This window comes from Podarcis erhardii (assembly GCF_964252035.2).
Source record: "Podarcis erhardii genome assembly, chromosome: 5".
NCBI lineage: Eukaryota > Metazoa > Chordata > Lepidosauria > Squamata > Lacertidae > Podarcis > Podarcis erhardii.
In genome coordinates, this window is record NC_138509.1 from 80,008,059 (window position 1) to 80,029,451 (window position 21,393).

The 21,393-nt window shown below is 41.2% G+C and overlaps 1 protein-coding gene across 10 annotated transcripts in view; it reads left to right on the forward strand.

Moving 5' to 3' along the window:
* Positions 1-20,743, forward strand: part of LEKR1 (leucine, glutamate and lysine rich 1) — a 70,286-nt gene extending 49,543 nt beyond the window's left edge. For all 10 annotated transcript variants that reach the window (XM_081862437.1, XM_081862440.1, XM_081862439.1 and 7 more), the window contains 4 exons: positions 4,324-4,417; positions 10,388-10,543; positions 13,415-13,714; positions 19,641-20,743. In XM_081862437.1, the coding sequence (XP_081718563.1) occupies positions 4,324-4,417; positions 10,388-10,543; positions 13,415-13,714; positions 19,641-20,039 (949 nt within the window). In that variant the 3' untranslated portion in view covers positions 20,040-20,743. The remainder of the gene's footprint in view (positions 1-4,323; positions 4,418-10,387; positions 10,544-13,414; positions 13,715-19,640) is intronic.
* Positions 20,744-21,393: the final 650 nt, after the last annotated feature.

A 21,393-nucleotide genomic window follows, 5' to 3' on the forward strand; every position in this document is an offset into this window, starting at 1 on the left:
AGATGCTCCACATACTACGACCACCACTTAGCAGCAATCTGTGTGGAGGGAGAATTCACATCTTTACAAGTGTCCTGAGAGATAGCTCAATTGGTAGCGCATGAGACTTAATCTCAGGACCGTGGGTTTGAACCCCGTGTTGGCCGAAAGTATCCTGCATTGCAGGAGGTTGGACTGGATGATCCTCGTGGTCCCTTCCAACTCTACAATTCTATTAGTCTATTGTTCTATAAGTGGATGTTTCTTGGAAGGCCTGCACTGCCCCCTGCCTTCCACCAGCATCTGAAATTAAGAGTGTGGGGCCCCAACCACCTCATTTGCTAGCTGCTCAGCAGCAGTGGCTATTTCCTGCCCTCCACAACCACCCTCCATGATCACTGCTAACATCTCTGGCAGATGATTCAGTAATATTGTCCACATGTTGCTGATGGGGATCTAGTAGCTTATCTCAAGCAACCTAGTGAGTTCAAGGCTAACTTGATGTTTGAATGATGCAGTAGTTCACATCAGACACAGGCATCACATCAGTTCTCAGCTACGTCATATCTGTTTCAGTGATGATATTCACGTATAACAATTATGTTCATCTCTTTTTATGTATATATATATTTTTAAAAGCTTGTAAAATTGTTCCCTGCCTGTTTCTCTAAGCATGCTATCCTATGAGCGATCTTTCTGGTGCTTCTTCAAATAAAGGTATCTTCAAATAATGCTTGCAATGAAATGACATAAGAACATAAGGAGAGCCCTGCTAGATCAAACCAAAGAACCCACCTAGTTTAGCATCCTCTTCTCACACTGGCCAGTGAGATGCCTAGGGGAAGCTTAGAAGAGAGACATGAGGGCAAGAGCACCTTCTCCACTTGAGATTCCCAGCAAGTGATGAAGAACTTAACCACCAAGAGCTGTAGTCAATGCTAGTCCTACTCAGAGCAGACCCTTTGAAATGAATGAGCATGACTTTAGTTTCATTAATTTCAATGGGTCTTCTCTGAGTAGGGCTAGCATTGGCTACAACCCCAGGGTTAGTAGCTAGGGATAGCCATGTCCTCCATTAATTTGTCTAATCCTGAATCTATTATCCTCAGTAGTGCAGCATCATTTATACAGCAGGTGTTTTCATTTTCATAAGAGTGTAAGCAAATAATTATAATTGTCTAGTGAACACCTCATTTCTGCCGAACTCTTGTGGGATAACCTTTCCCCTCCCTGAGCTGCATGTTTTCAAGTTACTGCTCCCAATCTGCAATACTATGGGGTGTGTGTGGATACAGGGGACATGCATGTAGAATTTGAACCACAGAGTTGAAAGCAACCTCAAAGGTCAACTATTTCAACCTCCTGCTGATGCAGGAATTCTGCCGCTATGACATCCATGATCGTTGGCCATGCATGCTCTGGTTAAAACAGGGGTGGAGAATCTCCAGCTCACAAGTCAATCCTGGCTCTCCAGTGGGTCCAGTTTGGTTTGCCATGCCCTTTCCCCCAAGCAATAGCCACCTGACCATCAGCTGACATCATTGGCAATGTCAGCTGATAGGTCGAAGGAGAGGATTTAATCATGTATTGGCTGCACTGCCCTTTTCCCAGCATAGAACAGGATTGTGCAGCCTTGGCAAGAGGATTTAATCACCTCTTGTCAGCTGATGAGTGGAGATTAAAGATCAAAGGTTGGGGGCTTAAAAAAGAAGGATGGAGACTTTTACAAACCACTTCCCACTTTTGAGAGGTGAGCAAATGGAATTTAGACAAGTGGGTGAAGCCACCCACTTGTCAAATTTGACCCCAAGTCAGATCCTGATAAAAAATGTAGTCTTTGGAGCTAAAATGGCTTGCCACCCCTGGCTTAAAATCTCTAGCTAAGAAGAGTCCACCATCTTCTAAGGCAGACCCTTCCACTGAAGCTGAGATTGGTTCATTTCCTTTATGAAAAAATACCCATGGAGCATCTGTGTGGATTTTGCAGAGCTTTCGACATAGTTCTCTGCATGCATTCTTCAGAGGGAAACCATTAACAGTGAAATTGGCCCATAGTGGTGGTGTTTAATTTGACTACATTACCTAAGATGTGAATTCTGCAGACTGATTCAACATCTACTGACAATGGGTTTTGGATAGGCTCTTAAAGGTTCTTTAATCCAAGCTCCCCCATAGCCACCCTATACTGAGTCAGACCATTGGTCCATCTAGCTCAGTACTGCCAACACTGACTGGCAGTGGCTCTCTAGGGTTTCAGACAGTGAGTCTCCCCCAGCTCTACCTGGAGATGCTGGGGATTGAACCTGGGACCTTCTGCATGATTTATAAAATTTTCAAACTGTGTCCCAGTGAAATACTGTAACATTACCAATTTATTCAATACAGTAGCCCCAGTAATACCATGTTTCTGCTCTGTAAAGGGCTCCTAAGTGGAAACACAATGTGGATTACATTAGACATGGAGTGGGGTTGAAATTTGGCCAAGACAAGATGTCTGGAGATATGTGAGCTGATCTCCCATTGTTTCTTAAAGTTTAAAAACAGCACTGAGGAGAGGAGGATTTCAGCCTGGAACTGCAGTGCTGGGGAAGTGGGGCTTAACCCTTCTTCTGTGTCATGTTCCCAATCTATATTGGGCAGCCCATTTGCTTCCTAGGGATAATATTCAGCTACTTGTGTGGGATATGCATTTTTTCTCTCCCGTGGGGCAAATAACTTGGGTAGGACGGGACAAGAATGGTGCAGAGAAGAGGATTAACCCCTTCTCTCAGTGTCAGGGCCCCAATCCAATCGTGCTGTTTTAAAACCACCATGATATTTTATCACCTAGTTTGACCCTTAGTCTTTCTCTTCCAAATACATGGTCTGTCAAGAGGCCCAACAAACTTTAGATTCCGTAGCCCATCAGTCACTGAGCAGATGTCATTTTGTAGCCTTTCCAAATGGTGTCCGCATTCTGTTGTTTGTTGAAACATGTAGCCCCACTTAATTCACACAGTTCAGTGGAAGTTGAGCAAGTGGAAGTTTCATGTATGTATAAATCCCACCACCGGGTGACTAATAATGTCACCGCATAGAAATTAAAGGTGAAACTTTGAATGAATGGGCTCTTGCTTCTTTCAGAACAGTGCAGTAGTAACGGAAATTAGGAGTCCAGCAAGTGCAAGTTCTTGCTTCACAGGAGAAGCTGCACTTGCTAAACTTCTCCACAGCAGACCTTCATAAGCTAGCAAACATTTATTTGTATAGTTAATTGAATAAAGTTTCACTGGCTGGGACAGAAATGCTAGGAGTGTTCTTTCTCCCTGCAATGTTCATTTTTCCATCTATAAATGTTGAAAGTACTTCTTCTGAGAAAGAGGCATTTAAGAGGAAAAGATTGGAGTAGATTGCAATCCAGATGTATCAGCAATCACAACATACCCACCTCTGCCCTGTGGCACCAACCAAGGGCTCTGATACATTCACAGTTCTTCATGTAAGCAGAAGCTGGTGCTTTCTCTTAACACTGCAAAAATTCACAGACCTTCTTGCACAGAGCTCTGTGTACTCAGAGGAACCCTGCAGAGCATCTATCGGGCATTGTTTCAAGCAATGAGATTTTAATTAGAACAAGTGTTCCCAGCCCTTGCCAGCTTCCTTTAAATCAAGGAAAATCTTTTCCAGGGCAACACACCCAGAATACTCTGCAGGTCACAGAGTGATCTCACTTTTAAGTCTGGGGATCAGCTGGCTATCAGAATCATTTCCTTCTTCCCATAGTAGAAGCTGCTTTTCTGGGAGATAGTTGAGTGGAATATAAATTGTACCCATACCACCACCAGCTCCCATCTAATTGGGGCTGGGCATGTTAGTACTTGCTTTGACCTCTGTGCCCAAAGAGGACTGGGAATGAAGAATGATGAGAGCCTTGAAATCAGGGCTGAGGCCTTTGCATGTGGCCCACGAGGCTGTTTTTGTGAAGCCATGCCCACCTTGCCTACATCTGATGCCACACGTGTCAATATTTATCTAGTCATATGAACTGAAAATTATTTCAGGCACAGAGAGTATTTTACATCAATGTATTCACAAGATTGCACATCAGTAATATTACAAATACAGTGCGGTACATGAAAGAGTTGGAGTCAACTACATCAATATTTTTAATTGTAGTGTGAAGCATACATGGGCTCTGACTAGATTTCTGAGCCCATTGCAGTAATAGCAAACAAAATTAATTAGAAAGAGAGAGCATGCGTTGTAGTTGAATGGTGAGAGGGAAGATAAATCTCATAGGCTAGAGCTAGTCCCCCCCCCCTTTCCATAGAAACTCTTGTGTTCATGGATATTTGTCATGTTTAGGGAGTCTCTGCTGATTTCCCATCGGAGCAGAATGGAGCAACTGCAGGAAACATTGAGGCAGAAGGTGCTGAAGGAAAAGAACTGGCAGGAAAAGGTAATACTGGATTTCCAGTGTCATGTTTATTTGTTTTCTCCAACTTCAGTCAGTTGTCAGGCAAATGTGCCCGACACCCATTTCCTTTTTTAAAAAAAATAATATTTATTAAGGTTTTAAAGGTTACAAATAAAACAGAAAAACACCAAATTAAACAAAAAACAAAACAATGTATGACATTAAAAAGAAGAATACCATACAAATAAGAAAAAAGAGAAACAAAAAAAGTCAAAGAAAAAAGAAAAACAAAAGCAAAAAACACATCAAACCTTCACATAGTGTATCTTTCATTTGCTTGTTTCCTTGACCTCCTCCCACCTCCCCTTTTTGTATTCTAATTCAGTTAAATATTTCAGCCAACCCTTTCCCTCTTTTTCTCCTTAAAATTAATATATCTATTTGAACTTAAACTCTTAAAACATTTCCACTAGGGTCATAAAAATTTCATTCCACGATTTTTCTCTCCCTCATTAAATTTTACAAAATTTCCAAATATAAACTTTAAATTCCCAATCTTCTTCCACCGTCTCCTCTCCCTGGTCTCAGCCTCTGCCATCCCTTCTGTCAACTCCAAAAAGTCCATCAACCTGGAGATCTTATATCCGAGGCTCTTAACTCTCCTTCACGTCCCTTCTGCCGGTCTTCTTCATAATCTTTAGTGCTAAAAAGCAGATCTCGGGGGAGCTCCATCCCAACAATGCCTTTATTCCTTCTTAACAGGGCAGCCAGATTTCCATAGTTAAAGCTAGGATCCATAAAGCGTTCCAAATCTTGTTTCAAAAATCCTCCAAATCCAAATGTCCCAAAAGCTCCAATCTCCTCCTGACCCAGCTCCATATCCCAAAAACCATTTCCTAACAGCTTCTGTTCAGCTATGCTTTCATATTTTTTCATTTAAAATTAAGGTTACTCTACAAAAAAATACTGATTTATTTATTTAAAATGTTTATTCCAACATACAACTCCACAGAAACACAGGGCAGCGTATGGCATTTTTAAAAACATGGTGAATGTAAAAGCAGGAGAGGCAGGGTTAGCATTTCTGCTTAAAGACCCAATGCTATAAAACACACAACTCAAAATATTCAGCCATTATGTGACCAGGGAGCACACTTCCACTGCCATTTTGTGTGTTCACCGTATTTGACACAAAAGGCAACATTTGTCTGGGAAGGTGAGCTAGGATCCCTCAGCTGAGACAAAACATGTCTCAGACCCTTTGTATCAGCCTTTGCCAGCCTGGTGCCCTCAGGTGTGGTGGGGGTTGTAGTCAAAAAAATCTGCAGGGCAACAGGCAAATGCAGCTCTATACACTAGCGTGGGACCTCCTGATAATATTAGTGCCCAACTTTCCTCCAGTTCCTAATCTAATACAAGCAGAACTGTATCACCTATTGACTGGCTATGGAAAGTCCTTACAATTTGTTTGTTTGTTTAAGGTATTTACTGGTATATATTGCTTAATTACTGAAGTATCGAAGTGGCGAGTCTCCTTTTGCTTTTTTTAAAAGTAATATTTATTAAAGTTTCCACAAGAAAAAAGTTACAAAAATGGTAAAAAGAAAACACAAAAAATACAAACACTAAGAAAAACAAAAACAATTAAAAACAAATAAATCCCTCTTTCTATATCTTACAGTTCATTTACTTATTTTCATGACTTCCTCACACCTCCCTTTTTTGTATTCCAATTCAAATATTTAATTCAGCAAAGCCATACCCTCTCTATTTTCTCTTAATTCTTTGTCATCACATATTATAATTTCGAATTTTCATCTAATATCAATCCCTTTCTACATATTCCTTTTAACCTTATTGCTAAGACCACTTCGTTTCGTTCCAACATCATTTTAACATTCAATAATTTTACAGTGTTTCTGTAAATAATCTTTAAATTTCTTCCAATCTTCTTCCACCGACTCTTCTCCCTGGTCTCGGATTCTGCCAGTCATTTCTGCCAATTCCATATAGTCTATTACTTTCATCTGCCAATCTTCCAGGGTGGGTAGATCTTGTGTCTTCCAATACTTTGCGATAAGTATTCTTGCTGCTGCTGTGGCATACATAAAAAAAGTTCTGTCCTTCTTTGGCACCAGTTGGCCGACCATGCCCAGGAGAAAGGCCTCTGGTTTCTTCAGGAAAGTATATTTAAATACCTTTTTCATTTCATTATAAATCATCTCCCAGAAAGCCTTAATCCTTGGGCACGTCCACCAAAGGTGAAAGAATGTACCTTCAGTCTCTTTACATTTCCAGCATTTATTATCGGGCAAATGGTAGATTTTTGCAAGCTTGACTGGTGTCATGTACCACCTGTATATCATTTTCATAATATTCTCTCGTAAGGCATTACATGCCGTAAATTTCATACCTGTGGTCCACAACTGTTCCCAGTCAGCAAACATAATGTTATGTCCAACATCTTGTGCCCATTTGATCATAGCAGATTTTACCGTTTCATCCTGAGTATTCCATTTCAACAGCAAGTTATACATTCTTGATAGTATCTTAGTTTTGGGTTCTAACAATTCTGTTTCCAATTTTGATTTTTCCACCTGGAAGCCAATTTTTTTATCCAAATTGTAGGCCTCCCTTATTTGAAAATAATGAAGCCAATCTCGCACTTTATCCTTTAATTTCTCAAAACTCTGCAATTTCAATTTGTCACCCTCCTGTTCCAGAATCTCCCAATATTTTGGCCAATTGGCCTCCATATTGAGTTTTTTCAGAGCCTTTGCTTCCATCGGTGATAACCACCTTGGGGTTTTACTTTCAAGTAAGTCTTTATACCTTATCCAGACATTGAACAGTGCTCTTCTAACAATATGGTTTTTAAATGCTTTATGTGCTTTAACCTTGTCATACCACAAATATGCATGCCACCCAAAAACGTTGTTAAAACCTTCTAAGTCCAAAATGTCTGTGTTCTCAAGAAGCAGCCATTCTTTCAGCCAGCAAAATGCTGCTGATTCATAATAGAGTTTAAGGTCTGGCAGGGCAAATCCACCTCTATCCTTTGCATCAGTTAGTATCTTAAATTTTATTCTGGGCTTCTTGCCCTGCCAGACAAATCTAGAAATATCTCTCTGCCGCTTCTTGAAACAGTCCATCTTGTCCAAAATTTGCAATGATTGAAACAAAAACAACATTCTTGGCAATACATTCATCTTTATAACAGCAATTCGACCCAACAAGGAAAGCTTCAAGCTTGACCATATTTCAAGATCCTTTTGAACTCTTTCTCACGGTGAAGAATCTGCTCTTGGTCTCCTCCACTTCTTGCAAACCACACTGCTTGTTCATGCAATAAACCTCAGACATGTTGATATGCTGCTTTTTAAAACCCTCTTTGAGCAGTTCACACATGCATCACTTGGTTACTTGCAGTTGAATGTGTGAACTTACTCCACTGAATGCCATCGGGGTTTTTTGCAGGTTCTTTCTGTGGTGCCTCGTTTTCATGATTATAACAAACATATAATGGCTCATCTACAGACTTGATTATGTGAATAAGTTCCATATTAGACAGCTGTTCTCTGTCTTCTATTCAGGTGTCTGGGCTGAGGGATCTGCAATCTTTTGTTTCAAACAACTTCCTCAAAAGTCTACTTATGTTCTTTACTCATGATTGGTCATTAAACCCCAAGCTTTCAATGCCAGGCTCTTAATGTTCACATCTTTTATCCCAGTAGGCACAGATTATACACATTCATCATCATTTTAGGCTTTTATTAATAAATATATCAAGCTGTCCTAAACAACTTAATTTCTCACATATAGGATATAATTTTAGCATGAGGTCACTCTGTTTGCACCATCAGAATTTGTTGTGCAGCTTGACATTTAAAATGGATAAAGAACTAACAGAAATAAGAGACAGCACTTAGATTTGCTAACCAGTATTAAAATGTGCTGAATGTCAAGTGTTCTGAAAATGCTCTCATCAGACCAAAGAGATGTTGCTGTATTTTTCTTGGGTCATTGTGCCATTACATAGGCATAATGTGTTCCCTTTATTTTTTTTAAAAAATCAATCCACATGTTTTGTTAAATGGGAAAAAATCTCTTTTAAAATTAAGTTGCTTCAAGTGGTGTTTTGGCATTTAATGCACGGAGTTATAAAAATGCTCTGCAAGTAGAAGAAATCAATTGTTGCTATGCAACTTGAACAAGATAATTGAGAAATGTCTTTCAGAATCCTCATTATTATGGTTATTAGTTCCCCTGATTTCAGGTGTTTGCTAAATGGGAAACATTTTCATCCTGAGAGTAGTTTCCAGTGATGTGTCAATACTGCCAGTCAACTTTCATTTCAGCCCCTTGTTGGTAATGTTTTAAGTGTACTTCAGCCACTTCCCTGACCTGCACATGCAACATATAATAAACACTTGTGCTGCACTTCAGCAGTGATGAGGTCCACTTCTTTACCAGCACAGAGGTGATGTCCTGATAGGAAAAACACAATTATCCTGATTTGTAAGCAGAAGTATACACAGAATGGGTGCTGCACACACATTTCACAGGGTTAAAAAGCCCGATCTGGGAGCTGAGGCTGTGCTCCCCTCTTTCCCCAAAGAGATGTCCAGCAGTACTCAATTTGACTGGGGTTGGGGTTCTTTCTAGGTTGGGCATCAGCCCAGCAAAATGAGCATAGCAGAGGGCAAGGGCACATTAAAAAGGCATCAAGTATAAGCCCTGCCTGCCAAGGAACTATTGAAGGTGCATTTAAAGACTCCTGATAGTCCTTTGCCGCCATGTTCCTTTTCACCCGTGTCTTCAACTTGCTCCACATTTGACATTATATCAAGTGTGGGGAACGTGGGTATGGCTTGCACCAAACTGCCTTGTGGGCCAAATCCGTACAGCTGCCAGGTTGAAAGGCTGGAGCTCCCCCACTGCTTTTCTGTGCCAAAAAATGTTGACATTTCTCGTAAATGTTCATGAAATTCTCATAATGAGAGCTTGAGAGTGCGCCAAGGTGTGAATCTCTGATTAGAAAGCTGCAATAACGAGAACATCCTTTTGTGGGGGCTCCAGTCATTCTGCTAATTTGCCTTTGAGATACAATCGAAATAATGCTTTTCAGAGCAAGCAAAAGTTCTGGGTGTGCTCTCACTTCCTTGAGCAATGAGAAATTCCTGAGGTTCCGTTACAGAGCTTAGGTTCTGTTGGGAGAGAGGGGGAAAGAATAGTGGAGACTATTTTCACCTATGCAAATGGAAGCAAAGAGACGTGTTTAACAGTTTTTAAGATTTCCAGAAAGAGCCCGTACTTCACCTTCCACAGACAAATGTCCCACCATTCCCTCTCCCCAAATTCGTTCTTCAGACTGGCTTCAAGCTGTTTCTTTGCATTGCCTTCTAGCTCTGAGGGGTGTTGCATTTTGGAGGTGAGAGTCATCGGGGAACAAATCCCTGAACCCATTTAGGCAACTCTTTAGGCAAAATCACTGTGTTAATGATTCACTCGTAGCAATACAACCCATATTCAGATCATCAAAACAATATGTTGGCATGCACTTAAGTTCTATTGAAAACAATTGGAATGGAGCTTAGACTGCAGTCCTATGTACACTAACTGGAACTGAGCATCATCAAGCAGGGAGGTACTTGTTTCCAAGTAAACATGCATATGATTAGCTGGCTGTGTGAAGCTTAGAGACCAGTGGTGCATCAGGCACTTCAGATGGCAACAACAGCTATCTATATCTGTGTGTATTCATACAATATTGCTGATAGCTTTTATATTTCTCTGTGATTAGCATTATATATATATTATGGTTTTGCATGCTTTGTATATTTCATACTAATGAAAATGTATAGATATAAATAGATACATAAAGGCTGTTCATCTTGATGAACATAATTTTTTAACACCGCCTTTTTCTGAATTGGGTGCCTGTACGTTCATTGTAAAACAAGATACGAGTTGAACAGATACTTACTGACACCCAGGTTTTTCGCTTTCTAGATCAAAGCTGATAGAGCAAAGGAACAAGCTCGTCACAAAGAGGAGATTCTCAGCCTCAAAGAGGAAGCCAGAATGGAACTAGAAATTGAGAAACAAAAGCATCAGGAATTGATTGCAAAATATCAGAAAGATCACGATGACCAGCTACACCTTAAGGTTTTAGCAACTAAAAATAAACTGTTTGGGGATTTTGACAAATGCACCGGCAGGGGGGAATTCACTTAATTTCATCATGTAGATCAAATGATACCATGGGGCGGTTAGACACAGTCAGGGTGTTAGACACAGACAGAGTCACAGTCTAGGTTTTGAAGATTTAGAGCTGACATCAATAAACAATCCCAGAATCAATAGTTATTGTTGACATGGGCAAGCAACAAAAGAGTGTTTTAGTTACAGCATGTTGCTCAAACTGGACTTGTTTATACAGTCAAGACGCCCAGATTGTCATTTCTGAGTTGTAATCCTGTCTACAAAATTTGAGGAATCCCTGGGAGTCTCAGGCACACCCTTTTGCGACTCCCTTCGGACTTTTACAGATCACAATGTTCTTCTGTGTGACTGTGAAATCCATCAATCAGAGGCAGCAGTTCTGCTGTTAAACACATTTACCCAACTTCAGAAAAGAAATGAGTCAGGAACACTCTTTCCATTCATTTTACTTCTTGAGCTCTGCCCCTTGAGGCTGATTCTTCAAAGAGTCCGAAGTGACTTCCCAGGAAAACTCATCATGTAAACACGGCAATTCTCATGTCTCTATGTGCTTGAAGTAAATTCTGATTATCAAATGATAAAAGAATGTGCAATCAAGCTAATGCAGTGTTAAAGGTAAAGGTAAAGGTACCCCTGCCCGTACGGGCCAGTCGTGACCGACTCTGGGGTTGCGCGCCCATCTCGCTTAAGAGGCCGGGGGCCAGCGCTGTCCGAAGACACTTCCGGGTCACGTGGCCAGCGTGACGAAGCTGCTCTGGCGAGCCTGCACCAGCACAGCACACGGAAACGCCGTTTACCTTCCCGCTATAAAGCGGTACCTATTTATCTACTTGCACTTAAGGGTGCTTTCGAACTGCTAGGTGGGCAGGAGCTGGGACCAAACGACGGGAGCTCACCCCGCTGCGGGGATTCAAACCACCAACCATACGATCAGCAAGTCCTAGGCGCTGAGGTTTTACCCACAGCGCCACCCACGTACCAATGCAGTGTTACATTTTGGTAGAAGCCAAAAATTCCTAACCCGATTCTTTATTTAAAAGAAAAAAAATTGCTCTGGCTTCTCCAGTTTTGAAAATGCATAAAGACCATGGGGGGGGGGGAGTGATCAAAGCTCAATAGAGGAGAATATGCAGAAAGTTCCAGGTTCCATCTCCAATAGCGCTGGACCCAAGTATCTTCCCAGTGATTTTTGTAAGTTTTGGAGAGGGAATGAACTCTCTCCCTAATCCAGTTGGCTGGAGGTGGAGGAAAGCAAATTCTTCACATTTTTGTGAGGAAGAGGTGTGTCTTACCTTTTGTATGCAAGGTGGCTAGGAGTTTCTTACTTCTACACCCACCACCCTCAAAAATGGACATTTCCTCTTCAATGAAAGAGAAGCTGGCTGGGAAGAAGATAGGATTAGGGCCGCCATATGTCCAGAATTTCCCGGTCATAGCCAGGATTCGCCCGTCAGAAATAGCATCCAGGCGGAATTTGCAGAAATCGGTAAAAACGTCCGGGGAAACCTGAGCGTATATAGCAACTTTGCCAAAAAAACCCCAACCTTCAACAACTTTTGTGTCTGAATTTTCATTTTTTGAAATACAGCAACCCCAAGTAAAACCGGAAGCTGAGAAGCCATTGGCAGCCACTTCTGTAGAGGGGAACAGCCACTAACTTCTCTCACAGCCCTCGCCATGCCTTGGTGCAGCGCTGCAGCTCACTTGGCAAGGATCACCTCAGAATTTCTGAATTTGAGAAACAGGATCTCCTTTGGAGGCCTTGTCATTTGTTGAGATCAGACTGGCAGTCACTTGGAACAGGGCCTTTTCATTGGACAGGCTCCATTATGGAACTGCCTCCCTGAGTAAATCCAGTAGCTAACATCCCCACCTCACACAGAGTCACAAAGGCTTGTTTGTTTGTTTGCTTGCTTTCTTGCTTGTTTTGCAAGGCTTTCCATGAGTAAAACTTTCTATCTCAATGCTGACTTCTGGATACTTAAAACTTTTCAACTACATTATTTATGGATCTTTTTAGTTCTTCGCCGTTTATTTTATTCGTTTATTGGAAAACAAAGTAAATTAATGAATAAAACATATAACATAATAAATATTCCTTGTTCATTCATTTGTGATCTGTCCTTGATCTAGTGCAGTTTGCTCTCTCTCTTGTCCTATTGCAGTAATACACTTGTATAAAGAACAGGCATGCCCACACAGCTGTTTATCGTGGACTTGGATTTAAACAGATATTATATATGTATATAGTTTTAATTCTGTCATGGTTTAATTGTTTTTAATTATTATTATTTTCTATGTTTTTTGCAATTATTGTTTTTATCTTTATCTTGAATCCCATTAGGAAAAAGGTGAGGCAATAATAATAATAATAATAATGCATATTTTTTGCATTTTCCACAAAAAATTATCCTCATCAAGATGCTGTCCCATGCCCCCACTTTAAACCAGATATGCCATTCTGCTTTTCCTTTCAACATCCATTCCCCCCCCCCTGAAAAGATAAATCCTGATTAAATGGGAAAATAATACTTAATGGCATTTTAAGGAAGACAATATTGTGTGGGTCCACGGTGTAAAATGTGTAAGCATCAAGTCCACAATAAACTGGAAAAAACCCACCCCTTTTTAAAGAAAAAAAGGCTACACATTTTATCTGAACTATTGTTAGCACTGCTGATTTATGAAGTGATGATTTCACATCTTTCTCCATCTTTTGAAACCTCACTTAACCCTATTGAAAATGTGTTTAACCAAAGGGGTGCCTTGCCATCACGCCTTGCAAACCAAGGAATGCCATTATTTGTCTTTCAGATACCTGCATTGATATCCAGTGCCACGAATAACCTGAAGATGGAAGTGGGCACCCTTGAAAAGAAACTCTGTGAAGCCCAGATCAAGCTTACAGAGAAGCACCGAGAGAGAGAGGAGGAATGGCTAAGTTTAAAAAAACAAGTTGCCGTGCTTGAGCTCCAGCTGCAGGAGGAACAGAGCGCCCATCATTCAGTGACAGAAGACATGAGAGAAGAAATAAAGAAGAAAACTTATGAGCTGGAAAAACTGACTCAAGAGCAAACGCAGTTGATTCAGAAAATGAGTCAGGTTCAAGAGGAGGTATGAATTCAACCAGGGTTCACAATTGAATGTCTCATCTCTTAAGTCCTTTTCGTGCCTTGTCTTGGTTGAGACCTAGCCATCCTAGTCCAACAAACTAGGGAGCAAGCCATGAACCTGCACAGTCTTTCTTCCCCAACCTTTTCCTCCTCTCTTGTGTACCTTCCTGGTTGCTTAATGTGTACGTGTTCGTCCAGGACATCAGAGCCAAAAACTAGAATATCTAACCAAGATCAACTTGTGTTTTGATGTCCTGGTATGTAGGGATCTTTCAAAACACAGTTTCCCGGTTTGGACATCATGAGAATCTGTGCTAAGAAATAAGGAAGTATTCAGTTAAGACACAATGGAAGAGATGGAGGGAACACAGAGCTTGTTCCTGGTTGAACAAACAGTGGTTTGTTGCATTAGGATTGTTAAGCCCATTATGTTGAACATGTGGAAGAGGGGAGTGGGGTTGCACATACTGACCTGGCTCCCAAATTCTACATGCTCATTTGACTGTCTGCATCAGTGTAGTAGGGTTCTCCCCGCGTCCTCCAATACTTAAGAAACCCGCTTTCCCAGAAAGCCCTACAAGTATACCATAGTACATGCATAAGTTATTTGCTGGGAGGAGTGCAGAGAGAAGAAATACCATGGTGCATCTGTAGCAGCCCAACCAGATGTCTTCATCTGCCCTAGCTGCAACAAAACATGTCTCTCCCATATTGGTCTCTACAGCCACAGCAGACACTGTAACTTCCCAACAGTTTGTTTTCACCCACAAAGGCGCACTCCTTCATTATCTCCCAAGACAGATGGATGCCAACCAAGTTCTTTGCAAACAGTCAGGCACAGGGATGTCTAGAGCAGGGACACTGCACAATGCTGCTGACTTTCAGATGTTCAGAGCAACATGCAAAAAGGTATCATTGCTCGGCACTTGAAAGCACCCATAGTTGTCTGAATAGAACTGGCTCCACTGATAAGTGTCATGTCAGATGTAACAAATTTTTGGGAAGAGGTACATCTTTGTGTAGCATTTGAGCTGCAATGACTTTCACACATTTGAGTGTTGCTGCCATCAAGTGATGAGCCATTGTGTGTGAACTCATCCCTCGAGCATGTCTGGTTTGCAGGATACAACCAGGAATATGGGGAATTGATCCAAGCCCCAGAGTATGAGGAAAGATCTAAGGAAACCTTTCTATTGGGACATATTCATGGAATTTTATCAGCTTATAGAAACAGCAACAATGATGCAGTAAAATCCATGGCAACATCATTCCTGAATGAGTATCGTCTGGCCCCAGGGTGAAGACATCCTTTGTGGTAGCAGTGTCATGCTGCAGATTGACCAAGGTTGTCTCACTCTGCGCGTGACCCTCAACAGAAGCTGTGTCCACATTTCTCCCCGCTCCCGCTTCTCTTCCAACAAAGAGCACATATCCTTTTGAAGTCTCCAGGGAGTTCTCTGCTAGCTGCAGACAAAGTGCCCCAGACACAATAAAAGTGCCCTGTGAAATGTAGCTGTCAAGTTCAGTCAGACTGTGGTAGTGACCTTGAATCTTGCAAAATATAGCAGGAATAGTAGTACATAGGGCAGAACAAGACATTCCAAAATAGAATATTCCAAAATACAATAAACTCCAAAGACTCAGCTGTGGGTGGGAATTATGAGCCATATGTCAAAAATTATCAATCCAAATGGGACGTGCTAATTTTCCTTGTGACAACTGATTGGATTACTTATTAAAAGTAATTTGTACCCCAGTTTTGGGTTTTTAAAAATGCCCAAGGTAGCTTATAATAAAATAATTAAACAGTGAAAAAATCAAAACCCTAATACAGCCAAAAAGAGGCTAAGAACTGGGAGGTTTCTAAAAAAATAAAAATGATTTAAATAGCTCAGATTCCTGAGAGTATAAAACGTTTGAGAAGCCAAACACCAAAATCAAAAAGAGTTCACAAAATGGCAGCCATCTGAGATCAGGCAAGATAAGCCTATTCAGGGACATAGGCCATCTCCTGGTGATTACATCCCTTTCTACAAATTCATGCCATATTTTGGAAAGGGTACTGCAGATAAGGCAACCTAAGGGCCAAACAAGACAATATTAATGTCTTTAGCCCTCATGTGAATAAGCCCTTTTCTAAAACATGCATAGCCAGCATGGATGCAAAGCAGCAATTCAGATAGGGACCGTAGTGAGATCCTCTGCCACAGTACTGATCAATGGATAAAAACAAAAATCAGGTATGGGGAACCTGTGGCCCTACAGATGTTGTTGGACACCAACTCCCATCAGCCCCAGCTGATGGCCAGCCAGGATGGGAGTTGTAGTCCAACAACAACTGGAGGGCCACAGGTTCACTATCCTAGTCCTAGGGGAAAGAGATAGAAGCATGAGGGTTAGGTTTTATCCTTTTGTTTGGGTAAAATGATGGCATGTTTTGCTAAATCTCCACAATCCAGATATTTCCCTTTGTGTGGCATTAGAACGAAGGTAGACAGGTGCAAGCTACACCTGCTGAAATTTCCTCTTCTGTACAACTGTTAATGGTGTAGACCACCCTAATGATGTTATGCAGTCAATAAGAGAGAAAGTCCTTGATTCATATCTCTTTTTAATAAAGCAAACCCAAAATTTTGCTAAACACAATATCGAATTGAGAGCAAACATAAACCGATACAACTAGGCCATATGGTACTGACCCATGTGAGTTTGGGTAGCTTTTTAGCTCATCATAAAACTTTGCCACTAAAATAAATATGTTTATTTCTGAGACTGTACCATATGCCCCCCTGTCTCCCACTGAAAGGTGGAAAAGTTGAGCCATTCAAATAGACATTTGCAACCAGAGGCTGTTCAGTTTTATTTCTTGCCTCAAACTTTCTTGATCTTGCTTGCAGGGTGGGAGCTGGTAAATTTTGGGGTATTGATGAAAGAGTGAATATATCACCTTTAAATATTTTAGAACCACCTTTGCTTTTAAATATTTTAAAAATTGCTTGATGTGATTTTGTCTCTCTCAACAAGGTCTTATTTTGGATTCATACTAAAATAAGACCTCATTATTCAGATTCAGATTGAAATAGGACTACTAATGAAATCAGACTGAGCTCATAATTTAGAATCAGATCCTTCACAATGTCCTTGACTCTATTGGGGTTTTTTTGCTTTTAATTCTTTATAAAATGCAAAACCATCTAACGCTTTTCCAGCCCTTAATGCTCAATGGTTATTGCATGCCAAGGCCCCATGACCCACAGTTACTTAGCAGATAATAAACACATGTACACAAGTATTTTGGCTTATAGGTACAAATAGGCCACAATTTTATTGGTTACAGATGTGAGTGATTTGGCTTAGGCATTGGGTGAAGCCAGGCTGTATTTCGACTCCCACCTGTCTGCAGGGAGTCCAACTAAGAGTAAATCACCAATAAGAGGAGCCCTATAACTTACATAAAATAGGGCCACCCCGAGGGGTCCCCATTGGGTTCGTGGCATGGTCCTAGCCATAGCTGTCAACCTTCCCTTTGGGGGGGGATTCCTTTATTCCAGCGCTGTTTCCCACTACTTCCCGCTGCTATCCCGGATTGTTAGATATCCCGTAGACTGTCCCCGGGACAGGTGAGGCTGCTGGTCCCTTGTTTTCAAGGCTGCTGATCCCTTATTTTCAAATCTGAAAGTTGACAGCTGTAGTCCTAGCCCACATCCAGGCATCAGACAGAAGCCACACCCTCGGATCCATTTAAAGATGAGTGGTCTTGCTGCAATGAAGGTGAAGGTAGATGTGTGTGTTAAAAAAATTCCAACTCACTCCTTCCAAGGGCTTGAGGCACATAGACATCGCCAAAGACATTTCTGAACCATGTGAGCTTCCTTGGGGGGGGGGGGGGGGAATATACGGCCTTTGCAGTTCTGTTGTCAGCAAATCTAAGTTCTATACAGTTGCTGGAAAAGGCATCCAACTGACATTCAGTTCAATGTGGCTTGCACAGTATAATTCTTAATGCTGGGTTACCCACTATGACTCAGGAAAAAGGGTTTTGCTCCATTTATTAAATGCAGCTTGAAGATCTAGTATCATTGTGGATGTTTTCCTCTACCATTATCATCCTTTTCTCATTTAACCTTAACCACAATTCTGTTGAGAAAAGTGGTTGAAAATAAAATGGACAACCCAAGGCAGATTTATAAAATTATGAATGATGTAGACATAATTCATCTTGTTTATTTTTTGTTTATTTAATTTACAGACCATTTAGAGAGAGAGAGTGTATGAATGAGACACATATACACACACATAATAAGTACAATGGTACCTTGGTTTACAAACTTAATCCGTTCCGGAAGTCCATTCTTAAACCAAAGCATTCTTAAACCAAGGCGTGCTTTCCCATAGCAGCGGGGGACTCAATTTACAAATGGAACACACTCAACAGGAAGCGGAATGTGTCCTTATTCCAAGGCAAAGTTCACAAACCGAAACACCTACTTCTGGGTTTGCTCATAAACTAAGCTGTTCTTAAACCAAGGTATCACTGTACAATAAAAACCATGTCAAATAATTTACATAAAGGAACAAATGTACAAAGAATATCCATACAGATAAAACCAGAGAGCATTAATAAGGCAGCATAATGAAGATTATTCAAGCAATATAGCACACTTTCATGCAATTTGCCAATCTCACTCAGCAGTCCGCACAGCCACCAGAACCTTTCACTGCCTCATACATTTTGTCTTATCGACCAGCCACTCAAACATAAACTACTCACATTCAACAATATCACAACTCGCATACAAAGGATTACTGCCAAGGACCATATAACACTGGTGCATTTGTTTCCAGTACATTTTTGAGCACAATTAAAAGTGTTGGTATTAACCTTTAAAGCCCTAAACAGCCTCAGTCCTGTATACCTGAAGGACCACCTCCAACCCCACCGTTCACCCCGGACACTGATGTCTAGCTCTGAGGGCCTTCTGGAGGTACAGGGAACCAGGCAGAGGGCCTTCTTGGTAGTGGCGTCCACCTTGTGGAACGCCCTCCCATGAGATGTCAAGGAAATAAACAACTATTTGATTTTTAGAAGACATCTGAAGGCAGCCCTGTATAGAGAAGCTTTTAAAGTTTGATGTTTTATTGAGTTTTACATATTTTGTTGGGAGCCACTCAGAGGGGCTGAGGCAACCCATTCAGATGGGTGGCATATAAATAAAATTGTTGTTGTTCCCTTGATTGGGACACTATCGGTTAGAATAGCATTAACTTTTTTGCTGCTGCATCAATGTTGACTCCTGTTATGTTTGTGGTCTACTAAGACCCCTAGATCCTTTCCACATGTACTACTGGAAAGCCAGGTTGCCCCCCCCCCAATCTTATATTTGTGCAGCAGGTTCTTCTTGCCTAAGTTACCTTTTGACTATGTGGGGTTTTTTTTGTATATTTGGTATTTTAAACAAATGAACAGTGGTATATAGTATTTTAATCAAGCTATATCCAGGGACAGTTTTGTGTCTAGCCAAAGAACCAAGTGGAGCAAGCATTTCCAAAAAAGCAAACCTCTTTTGAAGCTGAGGTGAGTTTCAAAAGCAGTTTGTGATGAATCATGGCACTCCGCACTGTTCAAAGGAAAGACAGTTTTAGAGAGCCCTGAGCGCATCTGAACTCTAAAGTACCTCTCTGCATCCTAGGCACAGATGTTCTGTCACCACACCCAAGGCAGAAGAATGCGGCAGCCAATACTTTTACTGACATGAATACGTTGCTTATCTGTTTTCAAGCGTTTCAGCCCATAATGCGTAGTCGCTTGTTCACTCTGTTCCTTGAGTCCTCTACGTTTTAAGAAGAAAGCACACAATATTTATACCTTTCCTTTTTGTCTTCCCTGACAAATGCCTTATGAAATATGTGTTTCTTTATGCTCGCAGAATGCTCTTCTCCAGGACACAGTGCGCAGGGAGTGTGAGGAACGGTATGAGCTCACCGAAGCCTTGGCTCAAGCCAAAGAACAAGTCGTGGAGCTAAAGAAACTCGGTGGAAACTTCCAATTGTCACAGTGTTCTCTCAGTCAGGGCAGCCTAACCTCCGCTGCACTGGTCAGCCATCACGGGCAGAGGAGCCCAAACTGTGGGAAAGGAATAACATTCTCGGGACACTGTGGGATTTCAAGAGCCACTAAAGCACCGCTCTCTAATAGGTACAAAAGCAGCATGAACGCAAGCTTGCCTGCTCTTCCTGCGCTGCAGTCCCCAAGCAGAAAAACATCTCTAGATGAATCCAGGAAGAGAATCACAGCAGTTCTAAAAAGACAGATGAGTGAGCTGTGATGAGTCAAGGGCTGCACACTCTCTCTCTCTCTCTCTCTCTCTCTCTTTTATTGAGAAGAGTCAGGAAAAAAACAGTGGCATAGGTCATTAGGCCACCTCAGTGTGGCCCACAGGGGAAAATACCAGATTTTACTGTCGGGCAATTAGCATGTTTCTAGCGCTGAGTGTTGTTGTTTTATATACAAGCAACATCAAATTAAGCTAAGCAGTGGTTTTTAATCTCACACATGTTTATGTTTTATACTGAAATCATGAATCGGCATTTTGCTTAGTAAATGCTGGTGACTTAGGTCTGGTTCCGACTAAAGTAGCAATCTTGTGTATGGGCTTCTGCCTGCAGATGGGGCTTCACGTAAAGGATAAACTGAAGAGCAGGGTGGGAATGTTTCCCTACAGCAAAGTAGATGTCAGGGGTGTCAAGCCTAGCCTTGTTCCTGCATGTAGAAAACTAGTGTGGCAAGGAGAAGACTGGGCTAAAACATTTGTGTGTGTACAGGATATGTATTCAGTCTGAAGTGGTACAATGCAGACACAGATATAGCACGTTGATGAGAATGAGGCCTCTCTACAACGGGTGTAGAGGATATAGTAAATTGATTAAAGTATTTCACACCTACACTATCCTGAAGTGGTATTTTTCACGCTGCGTGCCTCCATTGTTAAAAAGTTAATAAAAACATGCAATATTTTCCCCCACCTCGCAACCTCTGGTTTTGTCCTACTTCGCATGATTGTACTGTGGTGGAATTGCTCTGTTCAAACAAATAGTATTCGTAAAGGACCAGTATTTCTCACTCTGACTTCGAGGTTAGATGTGCAAATAGCCAAGCACTGCAGAATGAAGAGAGGTAGCAGAATATTTGCCTGAGGAATAAACAAACTGCTTGTGGGGCAAAGGAAACTACCGCAAAATTTTAAAAACATCACACTGAGCGGAAGCCAAATGACCTGAAGATGTTGATGGTGGCTCAGCGATGAGCTGAACAGCCATAAGTTGTATAATAACAGCAAAATTGTTGGAAGTTTTTGCTAAATGAGTGTCAGGAAGCAGCAGAAGCAATAGTTTCAAAAGTTCATCTTACAAGCAAATAAATTTGTGTGTGTGTGTTTATTTTCAACACCTCCACTGCTCTGTATCAACTATATGTGTCCTACTGAGATGCCCCCATCAAACCTAGATTCTATTAAACATGAAGAATCCTATCAGCCAGAACTAGCTTTATCACAATGTTTTCTTCTTCATGTGGCCAGTTATATTATTCACTAAGCTAAGGCACTTTCAAATTTGGTACGGTTTGTGGCACAAACTGTTTGACAGCAGAATAGCATATTACAAGGAGCATGGTTTTATTCT